Below are 14,097 nucleotides of genomic sequence, written 5' to 3' on the forward strand. Positions count from 1 at the left end.
CAATTTTAATCTTCTCCCTGCTATTTTTTTCCTGTGTATCAGCAGAGGCACCAGCTGCAGAAAGGCACGTGGGTTTCTTGAGGCAGTTCAAACGCACAAGAGAAACACAATTCTGTACTATACATTTTTCATAAGATTTTTGCCAGTTGTGATTCTCCTCCCCCTCCTGCTCCTGGGAACCCTGTGTCCTGGCACAAGCCTGGATGGGTCTCCTTTTCCTTCTTGCACCCCAGAAAGGTTTAAGGACCGCTCTCAGCACATCCCGGGCCAAAAAAGCAGCTTGGCTCTTTCTTTTCCAGCAGTTGATTTACTATGCATGGGTGGATCAGAACAGAGGAGTTTCCCTGCTGGAAGAGGCCAAGGTGGCAGTGCAGGATCAGTGCCAGATGCTCCGGGGGATGCTGAGGTGGCAGCCCACGGGGAGGGCTCTGTCCCGGGCACCAGCTGGCAGCAGTGGCGGCTCCTGCTCTGCAGCAGGGGATGGACAATCCCTGCAGAGGGAAAGCTGCACGGGGGAAAGCGATGCCTCCCTGAATTGCCTTCTTAGGTAGGGTCAGGCACGAGGGTGAGCCTCTCCCTGCTCCCCACAGCTCGGTCTCCTCCTCCCCAGGAGCCCGATGCTGTCCCCCTTCCTTCCCGAGCGCCTTGCAGGGCTCGGTGTCCCTTTCCCTCGCTGCCAGCGACCCAGGGTGGCTCTGCTGACTGCCTGCCAGCGACAACAGCGAGAAACCTGAGGAATATGGCACATGGTCACATTATTTCTAAAGAAAACCTGGACTGCTGCCCCATCTCAAACGGTTTCTACGGCATCTTGAGCCTCCCACGCTGCTGGCTCAGAGGTCCCTGCGGAGCTTCCTGCCCGTCAGCACCTGCACGCTGCCAGGCCAGGCTTGCTCTCAGGGGGACAATCCTGTGCCTTTCCTGTCCTCAAATCCTCCTCCTTAGACAAACGCCCTGCAGGTTCCCATGTCTGTACAGGAGCCAGTTTTCTCCTCCATCAGGAAATATGACGAGAGGAGCTTTGGCTGTTTCAGGTGCCCACAAATGCAGATGGAAGTGCTGACATGCTGCCCCATGGCACAGCAATCTGGCACATCCCTGATCCATGTTTTGGGGGATGCTGGGTTCCTGGGTGACCCAGAGGCCTGGAGCTGAGAGCTTATGCCAAATCACACCACTGCCCCACAGCCACTCTCCTCCCAGCTGGCCGCAAACAGCACTCCTGGCTCCTTCCTTGCCATCACCCCCTGACACCCTGCAGCAGCCATGAAGGGGGTGAGCTGACAGCCAGGCATGAAGGCAACCTGAACCAGCCCCTGCAGAGCTTGTGATTAGGAAAAGTCTGCATCTGAGCTCACATTTCCCATTAAACACTTGCACACAAGCAGCACAGGGCAAAACCAAGCTGGGCAAAGGTCAGCACCAAGGAGCCGGGAGGGAGCAGCTGTGGTTGGGCACTTCTCAACACAGCATGGGGAGCCAGAAGCTGAGGATGATGCTTAATGCTTTAGGAAGGGTTAACAAAAAAGTGAACTCATGGATGTTCTAGAAAATAAGTGCCTCGGCACCACCTGCAGTATGGTCAGGCTGGAGGACACCTTCACACCCAAGGGGCTGCACAGTGCCAGCCTCTGCTCCTGGGACCATCAGATGTGCCTGTTCCCCCCATCAAACCCCGTGCTATTTGGCATGGCAAACAGCAGAGAAATAGTGAATTTGCCAATAACAACTCGTTAAATTTTAATCAAATAGGGAATTGTAAGCACACAGTTACCCGCAGCTCCTGGGAGCACTGAGAGATCACTTTAAAAATGAATTAGTAATTAGGCACTTTGGAAGCAGCAAGGAGAAGATGGCTGGAGAAGATCCACTTGGCAGCAATGCTTTCTTTGCCACTCACATAAAGTTTTTCCTCCTCTCCCTGAATTTTCTTCCTTTGAATTGTCAGTGGAAAAGGGGAGAACACACTGGAGGTCCCAGCACTCAGGTAATTCCAAGCACACAACCTGTTCATGCAGCTGCCTCCTGCCTGCAGAGCTGCCCTGGAAATGCCTCTGGGTGAGGCTCTCTGCTGCCCCATCCATCCACCCAGGCTGGGGACAGGGACACTCGGGTCACCAGATGCTGTTCATAAACCAGCCCCATGTGCCAGAACACAGGCATGGTGCTCACTACAGAACAGTGATTCCCAAGGGCTGAGATTGAAATGACTCCAACATTAAAAAATGCTCAACAACCCCCAGGACAGACCCAGGCATGCAGCCAAATGGATGCCCCCAGCTTGGGTGCCAAATGGATGTCCCCAGCCAGGGCATCACCTGGGCAGGGCCTGGTGAGGAGGGGTTCTCTGGCCATCCTTCTCTTTGGACTTGTCTCCTGAACATCCAGCCCCCTGTGATGTGCAGGGCTGTGCTGCCAGGGCCACCTTGGGGCCAGGAGGGCTCCATGACACCGTGAGGAGCAGATGTCCCCACACAGAGAGGCGTGGGCAGAAATTATCTCCCATGGAAAGGAATTAACCAACAGATTCCTGAGCCTGCAACGATCCCAGACCAGCAAGAGATGTGGAAAGTGGACTTCAAACTCCCACCCTCACTTGCTGACAGGGGCTTTTTATGGCCAGAAAGGCCCTTTGCCTCCCTGTGTGTGCAGTGACAGCTCCTGAGCTGCACCTTCATGGGTGGGAGTGTTTGGTTTGACTCCAATCCTCTTTCTCTGTAACAACCCCTGGTCCTGTGGGAAAAACCTCAGTGGTCAGGCTGCCTGTCCAGGAAGGACTAGTGAGGAGGTTTTGAGTAAAGGATGTTTCTGGAAGGGAAGACAGGGCCTTTTGTCCTCCCAATGTGCTCCGAGGAGGAAAAGGCTGGTATAGCTGTGCCATCCCTGCCACACACAGGGCTGTGGGGTGCTCAGTGCTGTGTGGGAGTCAGAAACCTCCTGTCTGCTCTCAGGTCCCCAACCATCCACACCACCCTGCAACTTTGGACATTGTTTTAAATCATCCCAATAAAGAAAAAAGGGGATATTTGTCAGCTTGCTGCTTCCTAGGGGGAAGATTTGGAAGAGCCAGGTGAGTCATTGTGGCAGACCCTGCCAGGATGGGCTGCAGAGAATCATTTCGGTTTCCATTCCATCCATCTTTAATTGGGTGTAATAATAATTTTATTGCTTGCTGGGATTTGTGAGGCTGAACTAATATTTGTAAAATGCTTTGCTATCCTCAGCTGAAAGGCAATCTAGAGTGGCAAAGCCCTGGTGTTATTCACATTTGGATAATCCAGAATTATTCATAAACAAAATCAAGATTATGCAAATATATTCATTAGTTCTCAGAATACCTCCAGGAAAATAGAGGAATTAGTTTTGTTAACAATTATGTATTATGTAAGTGTGTGTCTAAGCACGCACAGCCCTGGTGCTGGGGCACATTCACCTGGGACTCATCCCAGAGGGCTGGAGAACAAAGGTTTGGCCCGTACAAAGCCACCACCTCAATTTTGGGATATGCTGATGCCCCACAGCAAAGCACAGCACAGAGCCCTGTGCCCTGCCAGGGTCCCCCTGGCTGCCCTCGTGACACCCCCAGTACCCCCTCTGTACCCTCACAGACAGCCACGTGTGACACCATCACCCTACCCCCCCAAACCAGCCTTCCCCACCCAAATCAGGGCTTTCACAGTACATGCAGGGCCAAGAGGCCCTGGATTTGGGATCTGGGGGCAGCCCACTCACCCAGGGCCTGCCCTTTGTGCCCAGCACAAGCCCTCCACGATGCCAGCTTGTGCCCAGCCTGGCTTTCAGCAGTGTGTGGCCATCTATTTGGGATGTGCTGGGAAACGGGAGATAAAGGTGCAGTGAAAATACTGCATGGTTTAATTAATGCCACATGCCTTTCACTCTATAGGTTGTGTGGATGGTTAATTATTTTTATAAAGAAAATAATTAGTCCCAATCAAGGCAGAAGCTCTCCAGAATTACAGCTCATTAACCGCTCTCACATTTTTCTGTTCTATAAAAAGTCATGTGGTGCTGATGAAGATTACAGACCCTTGGAATCAGCATTAAATACAAATTCAGACAGTGTTACCATCCTATTACCATCAACTGCATCGACTTGGCTTTGGTAATTGCAGCTGGAGATGAAGGGCAGGGACTTCTGCTCCACACAGTCTTTGGAAACAAGCACCCTGCCCATCAGTTTGCTGCAAACAGTGTGACACCAAGCCCTGACTTGGCCGAGTGCAGCCCTGAGGAGATGACAGCCACCAAGGAGAGAGGGAAAAGCTTTGCTGGCCATGTGAAAATGAGGAATGCTCAGGTTTGGTTCAGTTTCTCTTTGCAGTGGGGCTGCTCCTGCACACAGCAGGAAGCACCCTGAATCTGCCCTGTGGCAAAGCCACCAGTCCAGTGGATGCAAAGGGCCAGGAAATGCAGAGGGGACAAGGAAAAACCTTTCAGCAGTTGGATTATTTTTATGGGACTTGGAGAAAATGGGGCATGGGGGGATGCCCTTTGCAGGGATGGGGGAGCATCTGCAAGCATCTCCCTCTGGGCCGTGCTAGTCCAGGCACTGGTCCAATTCTATTGAACATGGCAGAGACCTCACTCAAAGCCTAATTGAAAGAAATCACAGCACATTAAAGGGAGTTCAGGTCAAATCAATACCAGCGTGCTGGGGAGGGTGAGCGGGGGGAGCAGGGCACTGGCTGAGTCCCAGTGCCAGCTCTGCAGGCAGGGCACAGGCTGTGCCCATGGGCTCCACTGCCTGCTTTTCCACCACAGGCAGGCGAGGTGGGACCTGCTGTCCCCTGCTCTGTGCAGGACAAGCCCGGCAGCAATGCAGGCTGAAGGCTGGCTGTGGCAGCCAGCAGTGGGGAGGGGTAGGGGAGCCATGGGTCTTTAGGATCCTGCCTTTTAGTTTCCATTAATCAGGGATGGATGTGCCCTGGGTGGCATTCACAGCCCGGAGAGCTGGCAGCCAGCACTCTGGACCACAAGCCTCCACTGCAAAATTAACCCACCTGTCCCCTGGCACATCTCCTGTGCCCAGAGCCCTTGGGCAACTGAGCCCTTTTGTGGGGGATGGGGAAATTTAGGACTCTGGGTGGAAAAAAGCACTTGTGGTGAACTCCTGAGACAATGGGGGAGTAACTGCTGCCACAAGGCAGCACATGGCAGGAGCTAAACCTTCCACTGGCACGTGCTGCCAGTGCTGTGCCTTTGGCTCTGCCCCTGCAGGTGCAGAGATGCTCCACACTCATGGTGAGGGCAGGGTTAGAGACAGGGACCCTGACTGCCTGGATTCACCAAAACATCCAAAACCCCTCCAAAAGATATGAAGAACAACCTTCACCTTCACTGGCTCCTGACTCACATGTGGGAAGTGTTCGGGAGAGCACAAGAACTGGTCCAAAACCACACCAACAACTTCTCCAGCCACCAGACAAAACTGAATCCATGCATTTGGGGATGTTCAGGGATCCTAGGGGAGATGCAGCCAACACATCCCGTGCCCTGCAGAGCTCAGCCCCACACAGGGACTGAGGAGGGGTCCCACTCCAGGGACCAGAGGAGGTCACCAGGAGACCAAAATGAGGAGACACAGGGCACAGCTAGGCCCACAGCTCGTGGGTCCCACCATTCCCCAGCAGGTCAAGCTGCAAACCTCCCATTTCAGGGGTTACACCACAGCTCTTTTTGTTCCTTCTCCACTGGCAGTGCCCACCCTGACCCCCTGCACCTCCTCTCCGTGGCATTATCCTCCTGCCCCTCTGCTGTGTTGGCCCTCTAACCCTGCCAAGGCGTGGCTGATGGGCAGACAAAGGCAGGGATGGGGTGGAGATAAGGGATAATCACAGAGGCTGCCCCACACACAGGGAAGGGCAGGTGACTCAATGACAAATTTTGTTGCTTTGGGGTTTTCTTTTCTGTAAGTTGGCAGTCTTGGAATCTTCTGGAGAATAAAAGCCCTATCCCTTCAAAGAGGTGCTGAAGCCAGTTGTCTTGCTTGTCCTCATCACAGCAACCCTTGACCAAGCTGAGCAGGGGGATTTGAAGAAGGAAAAGGCTTTAAAGGAAATAAGTTCTCTCAGTTGATGCACCAGCCTCAGGAGTAGATCTGCCCAAATCCCAAACTGCCTCCTGCACCCTCTGGGCCCCAGCAATGTCCATGCCCTGGCAGAGCAGGGCACCTCTGCTGGCTGCAGCTGTGGAGAATAAGTTCTGTCATATTTACATGCTCTTACAGATTGGTGCTACACTTGCACAGCTTTGGTGGGCAGGGGATTGTACAGCAGCTCCAGCTGACCCACAGATTAATGCAGCAGGAGCTCTTTAACTGTGAAATCTCTCTTAATGCAAAAATATTTCTCTTGCTGGGCAGTAGCTAATTCTTCATCCTGATGGTAATGTAGCCCAAATCCCAGCCTCCTGCCCTACTCTGTTCCAGTCACCCTCCAACACACGTGGGCACAGAGATAAATTCAGTACAACCAAGCCTTTGCCAAAGTGCCGTGAAGTTCCAGCGGGATGATGTGCTGCTGGAATTCGATGTTAGTGGCAGTGCAAACCCATTTTCTCACCACTGCCTGTGGGTCTCACAGCACTTCAGCCACCCTGTGGGCTGCGAAACAGATACCTGACCCCAGCCCTGGAACCCAGCAGCACAGAGCCCCCACAGCCCATACCAGAGAGCCACAGCCTCCCCTGCCCCAGGGAGGAGAGAGAAGAGCAGCCCCACAGGCAGCAGGACCTACCCACAGTGTCCCCTCTGCCCACCCAGGCACCCGCCCGGGGGTGAACGAGGAGATGCCCCCGGCTGGGCTGGGCAGCAGCTGCTTCTTCTCCATTAATGACGAGACATAAATTAAACATGCAGAGTTAAACGGGTGGAGCCCCAGCCTCGCTGCCTCCATACCAGAGCCACCTTTCAGCCTGCCTCAAACACCAGCACAGTTTTTAATAGAGTTTATTTTGCCACTTGCATTATTTTTTGTAAGCCCTTCCTGCAGTCCCTGCTGCGTTGGCAGGGAAAGTGTTCCCGCCGCGTGCGAAAGAAATGGCTATTTTTAAACTGCCCGTGTTTGTCAGCGCTTTCAGCTCGAGTGGCTGATGGAGAAGCCAGTTTTGCAGCACCCGCTGTCCCGCAGAGGGTCGTGTGGCCTTTGCCAGGAGATGGTGGCACAGACGCGGGCACTGCGCCTGACCACGCTGCCGGGGTGATGGTCCAGCCCGCTCAGCCCTGGCACGTGCCAGATCCACACCAAAGCCCTGTTCTGGATGCTGTGCTGCTGGGACCCACCACTCCCACCAGATCTCAAGCACCACCACCTCGGTGCCTTTGCAGACACCTATGAAATCATCAAGCAAAGCTGCAAACACAAGCCGGCTCCCTGGATTTGGCCTTTCTCCCTGCCCTTTGCTGGGAATGCCAACGGGCTCCAATCCAGGCATCAAACCCAGGCCTGTTTTCCAGCTGATGGTACCACCAGGGATTAGGCCAGAGGAGGACCAAGGAGGCAGGAGCTGTGTGGGTCACAGAGATGAACTGGAGGGCACAGCAGACCCAGTCTCAGAGCAGCAAAGAGACTCTGGGGGCTCATGCCAGAGCAGGGGCTGAGGCAAAGGCCCTGACACCTTCTGCAGCTGAAACACAGGTGGGATTTTCTGGCCTGGGTCAGGCTTTGCAGTGATGAAGAGGTTTCAGTGCCCACAGGTAGAAAATGAAAAAATAAAAAAAAATAAAAAAGGAAAAAAAGAAAAAAAAAAGAGAGAGAAGGAAAGGGTGGTCATGCATGAAATGATTTAATTTCAGTGACACGGGGGGTTGCATTTGATAAGTCCAGCTTATAGAGAACTGGAGGTATGGAAAGGTATGGCCACCAGCCATGGAGGTGTGGGAAGGGGTAGGAATGGGGCTGAGCAGAGAAGGCCAGGGAAATCTCCCAAGCCCAGGGAGCCTGGTGAGAGAAGGGACTCCAACACACCGTGACAATGGGACCTGCAGAGGCCCTTTTTGGGGTCCAGCTGCAGCAGGACAAGCTGTCCCAGATGATGGGGGCAGGATGGTGACAGCAAGGAGACACGAGCAGCCACAGGACCTGGCGCTGGGCAGAAGTTCCTTAGCAATCCCTGTCATCAAGGTCATCACTGCTATTTATTATTTAGGGCCTCACAGCCCTAAATATTCATTAGCAGGACTTTGCAGGAGTGGTGTGAACACGTGCATGGGGTTCAAGTGTCCTGCTCTTCTGCCTCTCCAGGGATGGGATAAAAGCAGGGATGGGGACTGGCTGGAGCTGGTGCTGCTACCTGAGCCAGGCAAGGATGAACTCCAGCCCTGCAAGACCTTAAATTGTCATATTTTGCTCCGGCCTGGTTCTGCACACTCCATGAAACAGCAGCCTCACATGAGTGCAGGGATGCTGCTGAGGCAGGGAGGGGACCCCATGGTCAGCACAGACCCCCAAGGTGCCAGACCCCACCAGTGCTGCCCTCACAAACCCAGCACCCCCAGCATCTGCAGATGGGGGGCTGCCTGGCATCCAGGTCAGTGTCTTCAGTGGGTTTGATCAAGGGTGAAATCCAATACTTATACAAAACCATCCTCCAGCCAGCCAGTGGAACTGTGCTCCCTTTTGCTTCCTTCCACCTGATTTCATCCCTCATCTAAAGAGACTGGATGCTTCCCCTGGCACAGCGTGGACACCACAGCCCCCCCTTTATCCAGAGGTGGGCCAGCAGCAAATCCTGGATTTAGGGAGACCCCCATCCCGTGTTTCTTCAGCAGCTGCTGTTGCCCTTTACTCTCAGCAGCAGGGCAGCTTGTGCCCGTGTTCTTGCTGGCAAGTGTGGGAGCAGGACCCATGGTTTGGGCCCCAAGCAGAGCTTAGCAAAGCTCTCAAGTGACTTTTACAGGTGAGAAATTACCTGTCCCCAAAACCACAGCGTTTCCCAGCAGAGAGGCCAGCAGGTCACGGTGCCCAGCACCAGTCCAGAGGAGAGGCAGATGGACAGGCCCGGGGGAGAGGAGGAGGATGAGGATGACGAAGGCTCTGCGAGCAGCAGGGAGCGGGTCCTGCGGGCATTCCCAGCCCTTCCCCTCCCTCAGCTGCCCCCAGCCCCCCGGCAGTTCCGAGCTGCCTAATTAGCTCTCCCAGCTCCCAGCGCCGTCCAGCTGGAGCCGGAGGGCAGGGGCAGACAAAAGCCTCGCTATTGACAGCCCCTCCGAGGAAGGGGCTTTTCTTCTCCCCCTCGCCTTTCTTTTCAAGCCCCTCTCCCCCCGCGTTGGGCCGGGGCCACGGGCTCATTAGCACGGGCTCGTAGCTGGCTGGAGGCAGCAGATGGCAGCCGGGCGGCCCCGCCGCCGCCTCCTCCCGCGGAGCAGATGCCCGGCCGGCGAGGGGGAGGATGAACGGGAGCGGGGGCCAGGGCACTGCAGCGCTGCCAGCGGGGCTGCCTCCCCGGCAGCACGGCCCGACCCTGCCCAGGGGCCGCCAAAGCAAGCCAGAGGTGGGATGGCCAAAAGTCACGGGAGAGCTGCGGCTGCTTTTGTGCGCTCGCTGGGGTACCGAGACCTCCGACACCGCTCCTGCCTTGTCCCAGTGCAGCGGGGAGGACGCGTCACCCTTGTCCCAGCGTGTTTGCAGCAGCACCCGGACTCCTCTCCAAGATCGCCCGCGATGGCAAACTATGGCTTAATCCCACTTCAGCAGCGCATCCCTCCCCCTGTGTGCGCGGTGCATCGCGGGGGATTAAGGGTTAAAGCACAAATCCCCAGCGCTGCCCCGGTGTGACCCATTTAGACCATCTGGCAGGGAGGGACGCAGGAGCCTCCTCTCCCCAGCGCTGCCGGCGCTCACTCGGCATCACCGGCTGCCCCAGGAGCTGACACCAGCACCGGCAGGCTCCAGCCCCAGAGTGCCCAAACGGGCATTTTGGATGAGTTTCTGGGGACAGGGCAGAGACAGGGAAGCTCACACCGACAGTACTGTGGCTGGAAGTGTGGCAGCAGAGAACTAAAGCACCCCCAGAATCATCCCGCAAGCCCCCAGACTCCCACCAGCTGCAGTTCCTGGGATACCCTGGAGCATTTCCCGCCTGGATGTCCCCAGGTCCCGGCACTGGTGCTGATGGAATTCTGAGCAGTGCTTGCTCCAAGTGGAACAGGGCTGCCAGCCCCGCGCTGTGCCCGAGGTCACGGCCAGGAAAGCGATGCAGACAAAAGCTCAGCCCAGAGGGAGGAAAGCAGATCCTGCTCCGGGGCTGTGGCCAGAGCATGCTGCTCATACCCATCCCCAGAGGCCAGTGGCACCTTTACACAGCAGATTTTAAAAGCATTTTCAGTTCACCTGAGCCAAAGCCCCATCCCCATGGCCCAGTGAGAGAGACTGAGGGCACCCCGGTTTGGCAGAGGGGCTCAGGGCAGGTTAGGTGCCTGCCCCTGACCCCATCCCTCCCCAGCACACTGGGCACAAAACCCCCTCAAATCCCACACTGGGATTTTGCATATGCTGGAGCAATTCCCCTGCAAAGGCGAGCTCTGGGTCAGCCCCAGCCTCCCCTCACCATGCAGTCCCTCACCCGTACAGCAAAGCCCCACCAGGCCCAGGGTGGGCAAAGGTTAATTGGAAAAGCCCCTTTCCCCATCACCTCGGTTTTTCCTTTCACTCTGCAAACTGGTCAATAATCCATTTACTCTGGCAGAGCTGTGCTCTGGGCACAAAGCTGTCTGGGGGGCTGGATTTCATGCCCCCCCCCCCAGCCCCAGCAGGAGGGAAGGTATTAATGTACTCTTTTGTTCCAGGATGAACCGTGGGTTTAGCAAAGCTTTAACCCTCCCAACCTCCAAGACAGCTTGATGGGAATTTAGATGGAAGAGGCTTTACCTGCAAAAGCAGCAGGAAAGTAGTGGTGAGGGATGGGGCAAGGGGAAAAAGCATCACTTTCTGTCCAGGTAACCCCATCACTGCCCCACGAGGATGCAGGATTGGGCCCTTAGCCATTCTCAGGGCACCCTGCAGGATGCTTTGGGCTATGGACACTGGGGGTCCCTGGCAGGACCCCCATGCTGCAGCTGAGCCCCTTGACACTTCATGAGGGCACAAATCCAGCTAGGAAAACTGATGGGAGGTGGGTAGCACTGGGCTAGAAACCGTGGCAGCATTTCCACTGCTGTGGGAAGCATGGGGCCAGATCCAGGGCAGGGTGTTTGCAGGGGACCAGCTGTCAAGTGTGGGAGAAAACAGGAATCCAGATGGTCATCTTAATATTTCATTTGGCTAACTGGTCTCCCCATCTCCTCTCTGGCACCACAGTCATTTGCTCTTAAATTAGTCGGGAGTATCGTCAGAGAGGAGAGGCTGATCCAAGCAGTGGCGCAGCGAAACCTTCCGGAAAAACAGACCCAGAGCGGAGCCAGGCACGGAGACCACTACAAGAGGAGCTGCTGCAAGCCTTGGGTCTGTTCTCACCACGGATGGGGAGCAGGAGCCTGGCTCTGGCCACTGCTGGACTATGAGCCCAGGGCCAGCTTGGGGACATCACTGTGCAGCCCAGTGGGGACCCGCTGCAAAGCCCCCGGGGCTGTGAGAGCTGGCATTTCAGAAGTGTGATCCTGCCCAGATGGCAGCTCGGGCTCCTGGCAGAGCCCTGTGGGATGGGAGCCGAGCCGGCAGCGCCGATGAGAAGAGCTGGGAACCATCTCTGTCCCCACAGCCTTTGGTGGCAGTAAGGAACATCCCCGGGCCGGCACATGGTGCCAGGGGACAAAAGGAGCCAGGCTGCACTGAGCTGGCAGCGGCAGGGCCGGAGCACAGCCCGGCGTGGCCACCTGGACCTGCTGGTGCCACCACAAACAGAGGCAAAGCCGAGCTGGCGGGGCTGCTTTGCTCTGTGCCAAGAGCTCCTGGACTGTTTCACTCCCACCAGAGCTGTCACTACCGACAGCACGGAGAGGTGCACACATTTGGGAACTTTTTAATGCATCTGCAACCACCCTGAGCCGCGGTGCTCAGCCCCACCACGATGTCTGCGCAATCCAAACTGCTGGCTAGATAGAGCCAGGCATCATCCTGGCACCCAGGCTGGCTGTATCTCCCCAAAACCCGAATTTGTTGCCTTATTACACCTCCAACTGCAAGATATTTAAGCAGCACTGCTCACTCAGGAAGCTCCAGGCAGGAGTGTGTGTGTGAGTCAGCCCTCAGCTCTTCAGGTGCTGACCATACTCGATGCAGGGATGGAGAAAAACACGGTGGTTCCTCTCCGCCACAAAGGCTGAATCCCTGCAAAAACTGCCTGTGGAAGCAAGAGTTTCTTCTCAACTGGGGGCTGAACCCATGCATTTCTCATTTTCCTACCCAGATTAAAGGAAATCCGAGAGATCGGAAAAATTCACACTCAGCAGCTGGGCTGCAGGGGCAGAAGGGACCCCCATCCCCACTGCTGCTGTGGCTCACAGCCTCCACTGGCACGGGAAGCATCCGAAATGGCTCATTCCAAAGGATCTCTCTCCTCCCTAGTACAGCCTGAGTCCCCAACACCCAGCCTCCTGCAGCCCCTCTCCTCTACAGATACAGCACCTCCATGGAACTTTGGCTGGTTCCCCACGCCAGCTGGGCAGAACCCAGCAGAGGAAAAACAGAGCAAAGAGAGAGGAGAGCCAGCAAAAAAGTCCTTTGTTTATAAAAGCAGCACAGATAGGATATTACTAACAAATACTGAGACAATCAGCAAAATAAAGCTGGTCTAAATTAGAGCATGCATGGCTGTGAGGAAGCCACACGGACCTTTGCCCGTGTGACAGCCTGGCAGAAAGGCTCAAGGGGCACCTGCAGCCCCCTTGCCTCTTTTCATAGATTTCTCTGTTGCTCAGCCTCTGGAAAACATGGGGGATTCGACTTTCTGGGAGCAGCAGGACAGGACAGATACTGGGTGAGCAAAGTCACGGCTGCTTGGCTGTGGGATGCGGGGGACACCATCCCCAGAGCTGTCCCTGTCCATGGCAGTGACCAGGCTGCTTGTGCTGCGTATCCCCAGGGGGAACACCAGCCTCCCCTCGGTGACAAGGCAGGGTCCAGCCCCAGGGGGCTGTTTCCCTCCCCAGGCTTCACCTGCCCAAGGGTCCGGGGTGAAGGGCTGACACAGCGACAAGGCCACCAGCAGGACACACACCCCAGGGCTCTGCACAGCGGGGATAGAGCTGGCCACACTTTCCAGCTGATGCCCCCCACCACTGGCCCCTCTCTGTAGCCCAGTTGGAGCTTTGCAGACCCTCACCCTGCTCCCAGGCTCCAAGCACGACCGAGCCAAAGTTTCCCAAACCTGCTCTGGAACACAGCACCTGCCCAGGGAGGGGGCTCAGCCAGCCAGCATCCCCCAGCCTCAGGCATAGGGGCTCCTCCAGCCAGGAACTGCTGGTGGCGGGGGGTCACACTCAGGGCTCTCCTTATGGTGGGAAGAGGACCAGAGGTGAGGGGTGCAGGGTCTCCCAGAGCCCCCCCTCCCTTGCCCCGGTAGCCCTTACCTGGGCAGCGGCTTGCGGGCGGTGATACTGGCCACGATGATGCTCTCGGGTCGCGGCGTGGCCACAGCTTTGAAGGTGCCTCTCCAGAACTTCTCGAAGAGCTGCTTCTCGCCCTGCTGCACGCCAGCCATGGCCCCGGGGATGGCCGCGGCCGGCCCCGCCGCTGTCCGCGGTGCTGAGCGCTACATCCCCCGCGCCGCGCCGCCCGGCCCGGCCCGCAGCCCGGCCCGCTGCGGGGAGTGCGGCCCCGGCCGCCCCCGCCTCCCGTTTTGTGCCGGCGGGGCGGGCACAGGGGCCGGGCCCGCCGCCGTCCCCTCCCCGGGCCCGCCCCCGCCGCAGCTGCGCCCGGAGCGGCGGAGCCCGGCCCGGGGAGGCTCCGCGGCCCCGCACGCCGCTCCCGGCGGGGCTTGCACCCCCTCGCAGCCCCCAGCGCCGGCCGTGCGCCATCCCCGTCATTGCCTTGCCCAGCTCTGCCGGGTCGCGGGCACGGCTGCACTCTGCCCTTTGCGGGGCACAGACCCTCCAGGGCACAGCAACCAGCAGCCTTCGTGTTTGCCCAGTCCCGACACACA

General features: G+C 56.8%; 1 protein-coding gene across 4 annotated transcripts in view; it reads right to left on the bottom strand.

The window, feature by feature from the left end:
- SRRM4 (serine/arginine repetitive matrix 4) overlaps positions 1 to 13,778 on the bottom strand; it is a 46,338-nt gene extending 32,560 nt beyond the window's left edge. For 2 of the 4 annotated variants that reach the window (XM_085593065.1, XM_021549948.4), the window contains exon 1: positions 13,526 to 13,778. In XM_085593065.1, the coding sequence (XP_085449191.1) occupies positions 13,526 to 13,656 (131 nt within the window). In that variant the 5' untranslated portion in view covers positions 13,657 to 13,778. The remainder of the gene's footprint in view (positions 1 to 13,525) is intronic. The other 2 variants (XM_077787152.2, XM_021549947.4) reach the window with 1 other exon arrangement.
- Between the last annotated feature and the right edge of the window lie 319 nt (positions 13,779 to 14,097).

Source organism: Lonchura striata, chromosome 15 (genome assembly GCF_050655825.1).
Source record: "Lonchura striata isolate lonStrDom1 chromosome 15, ASM5065582v1, whole genome shotgun sequence".
Taxonomy (NCBI): domain Eukaryota; kingdom Metazoa; phylum Chordata; class Aves; order Passeriformes; family Estrildidae; genus Lonchura; species Lonchura striata.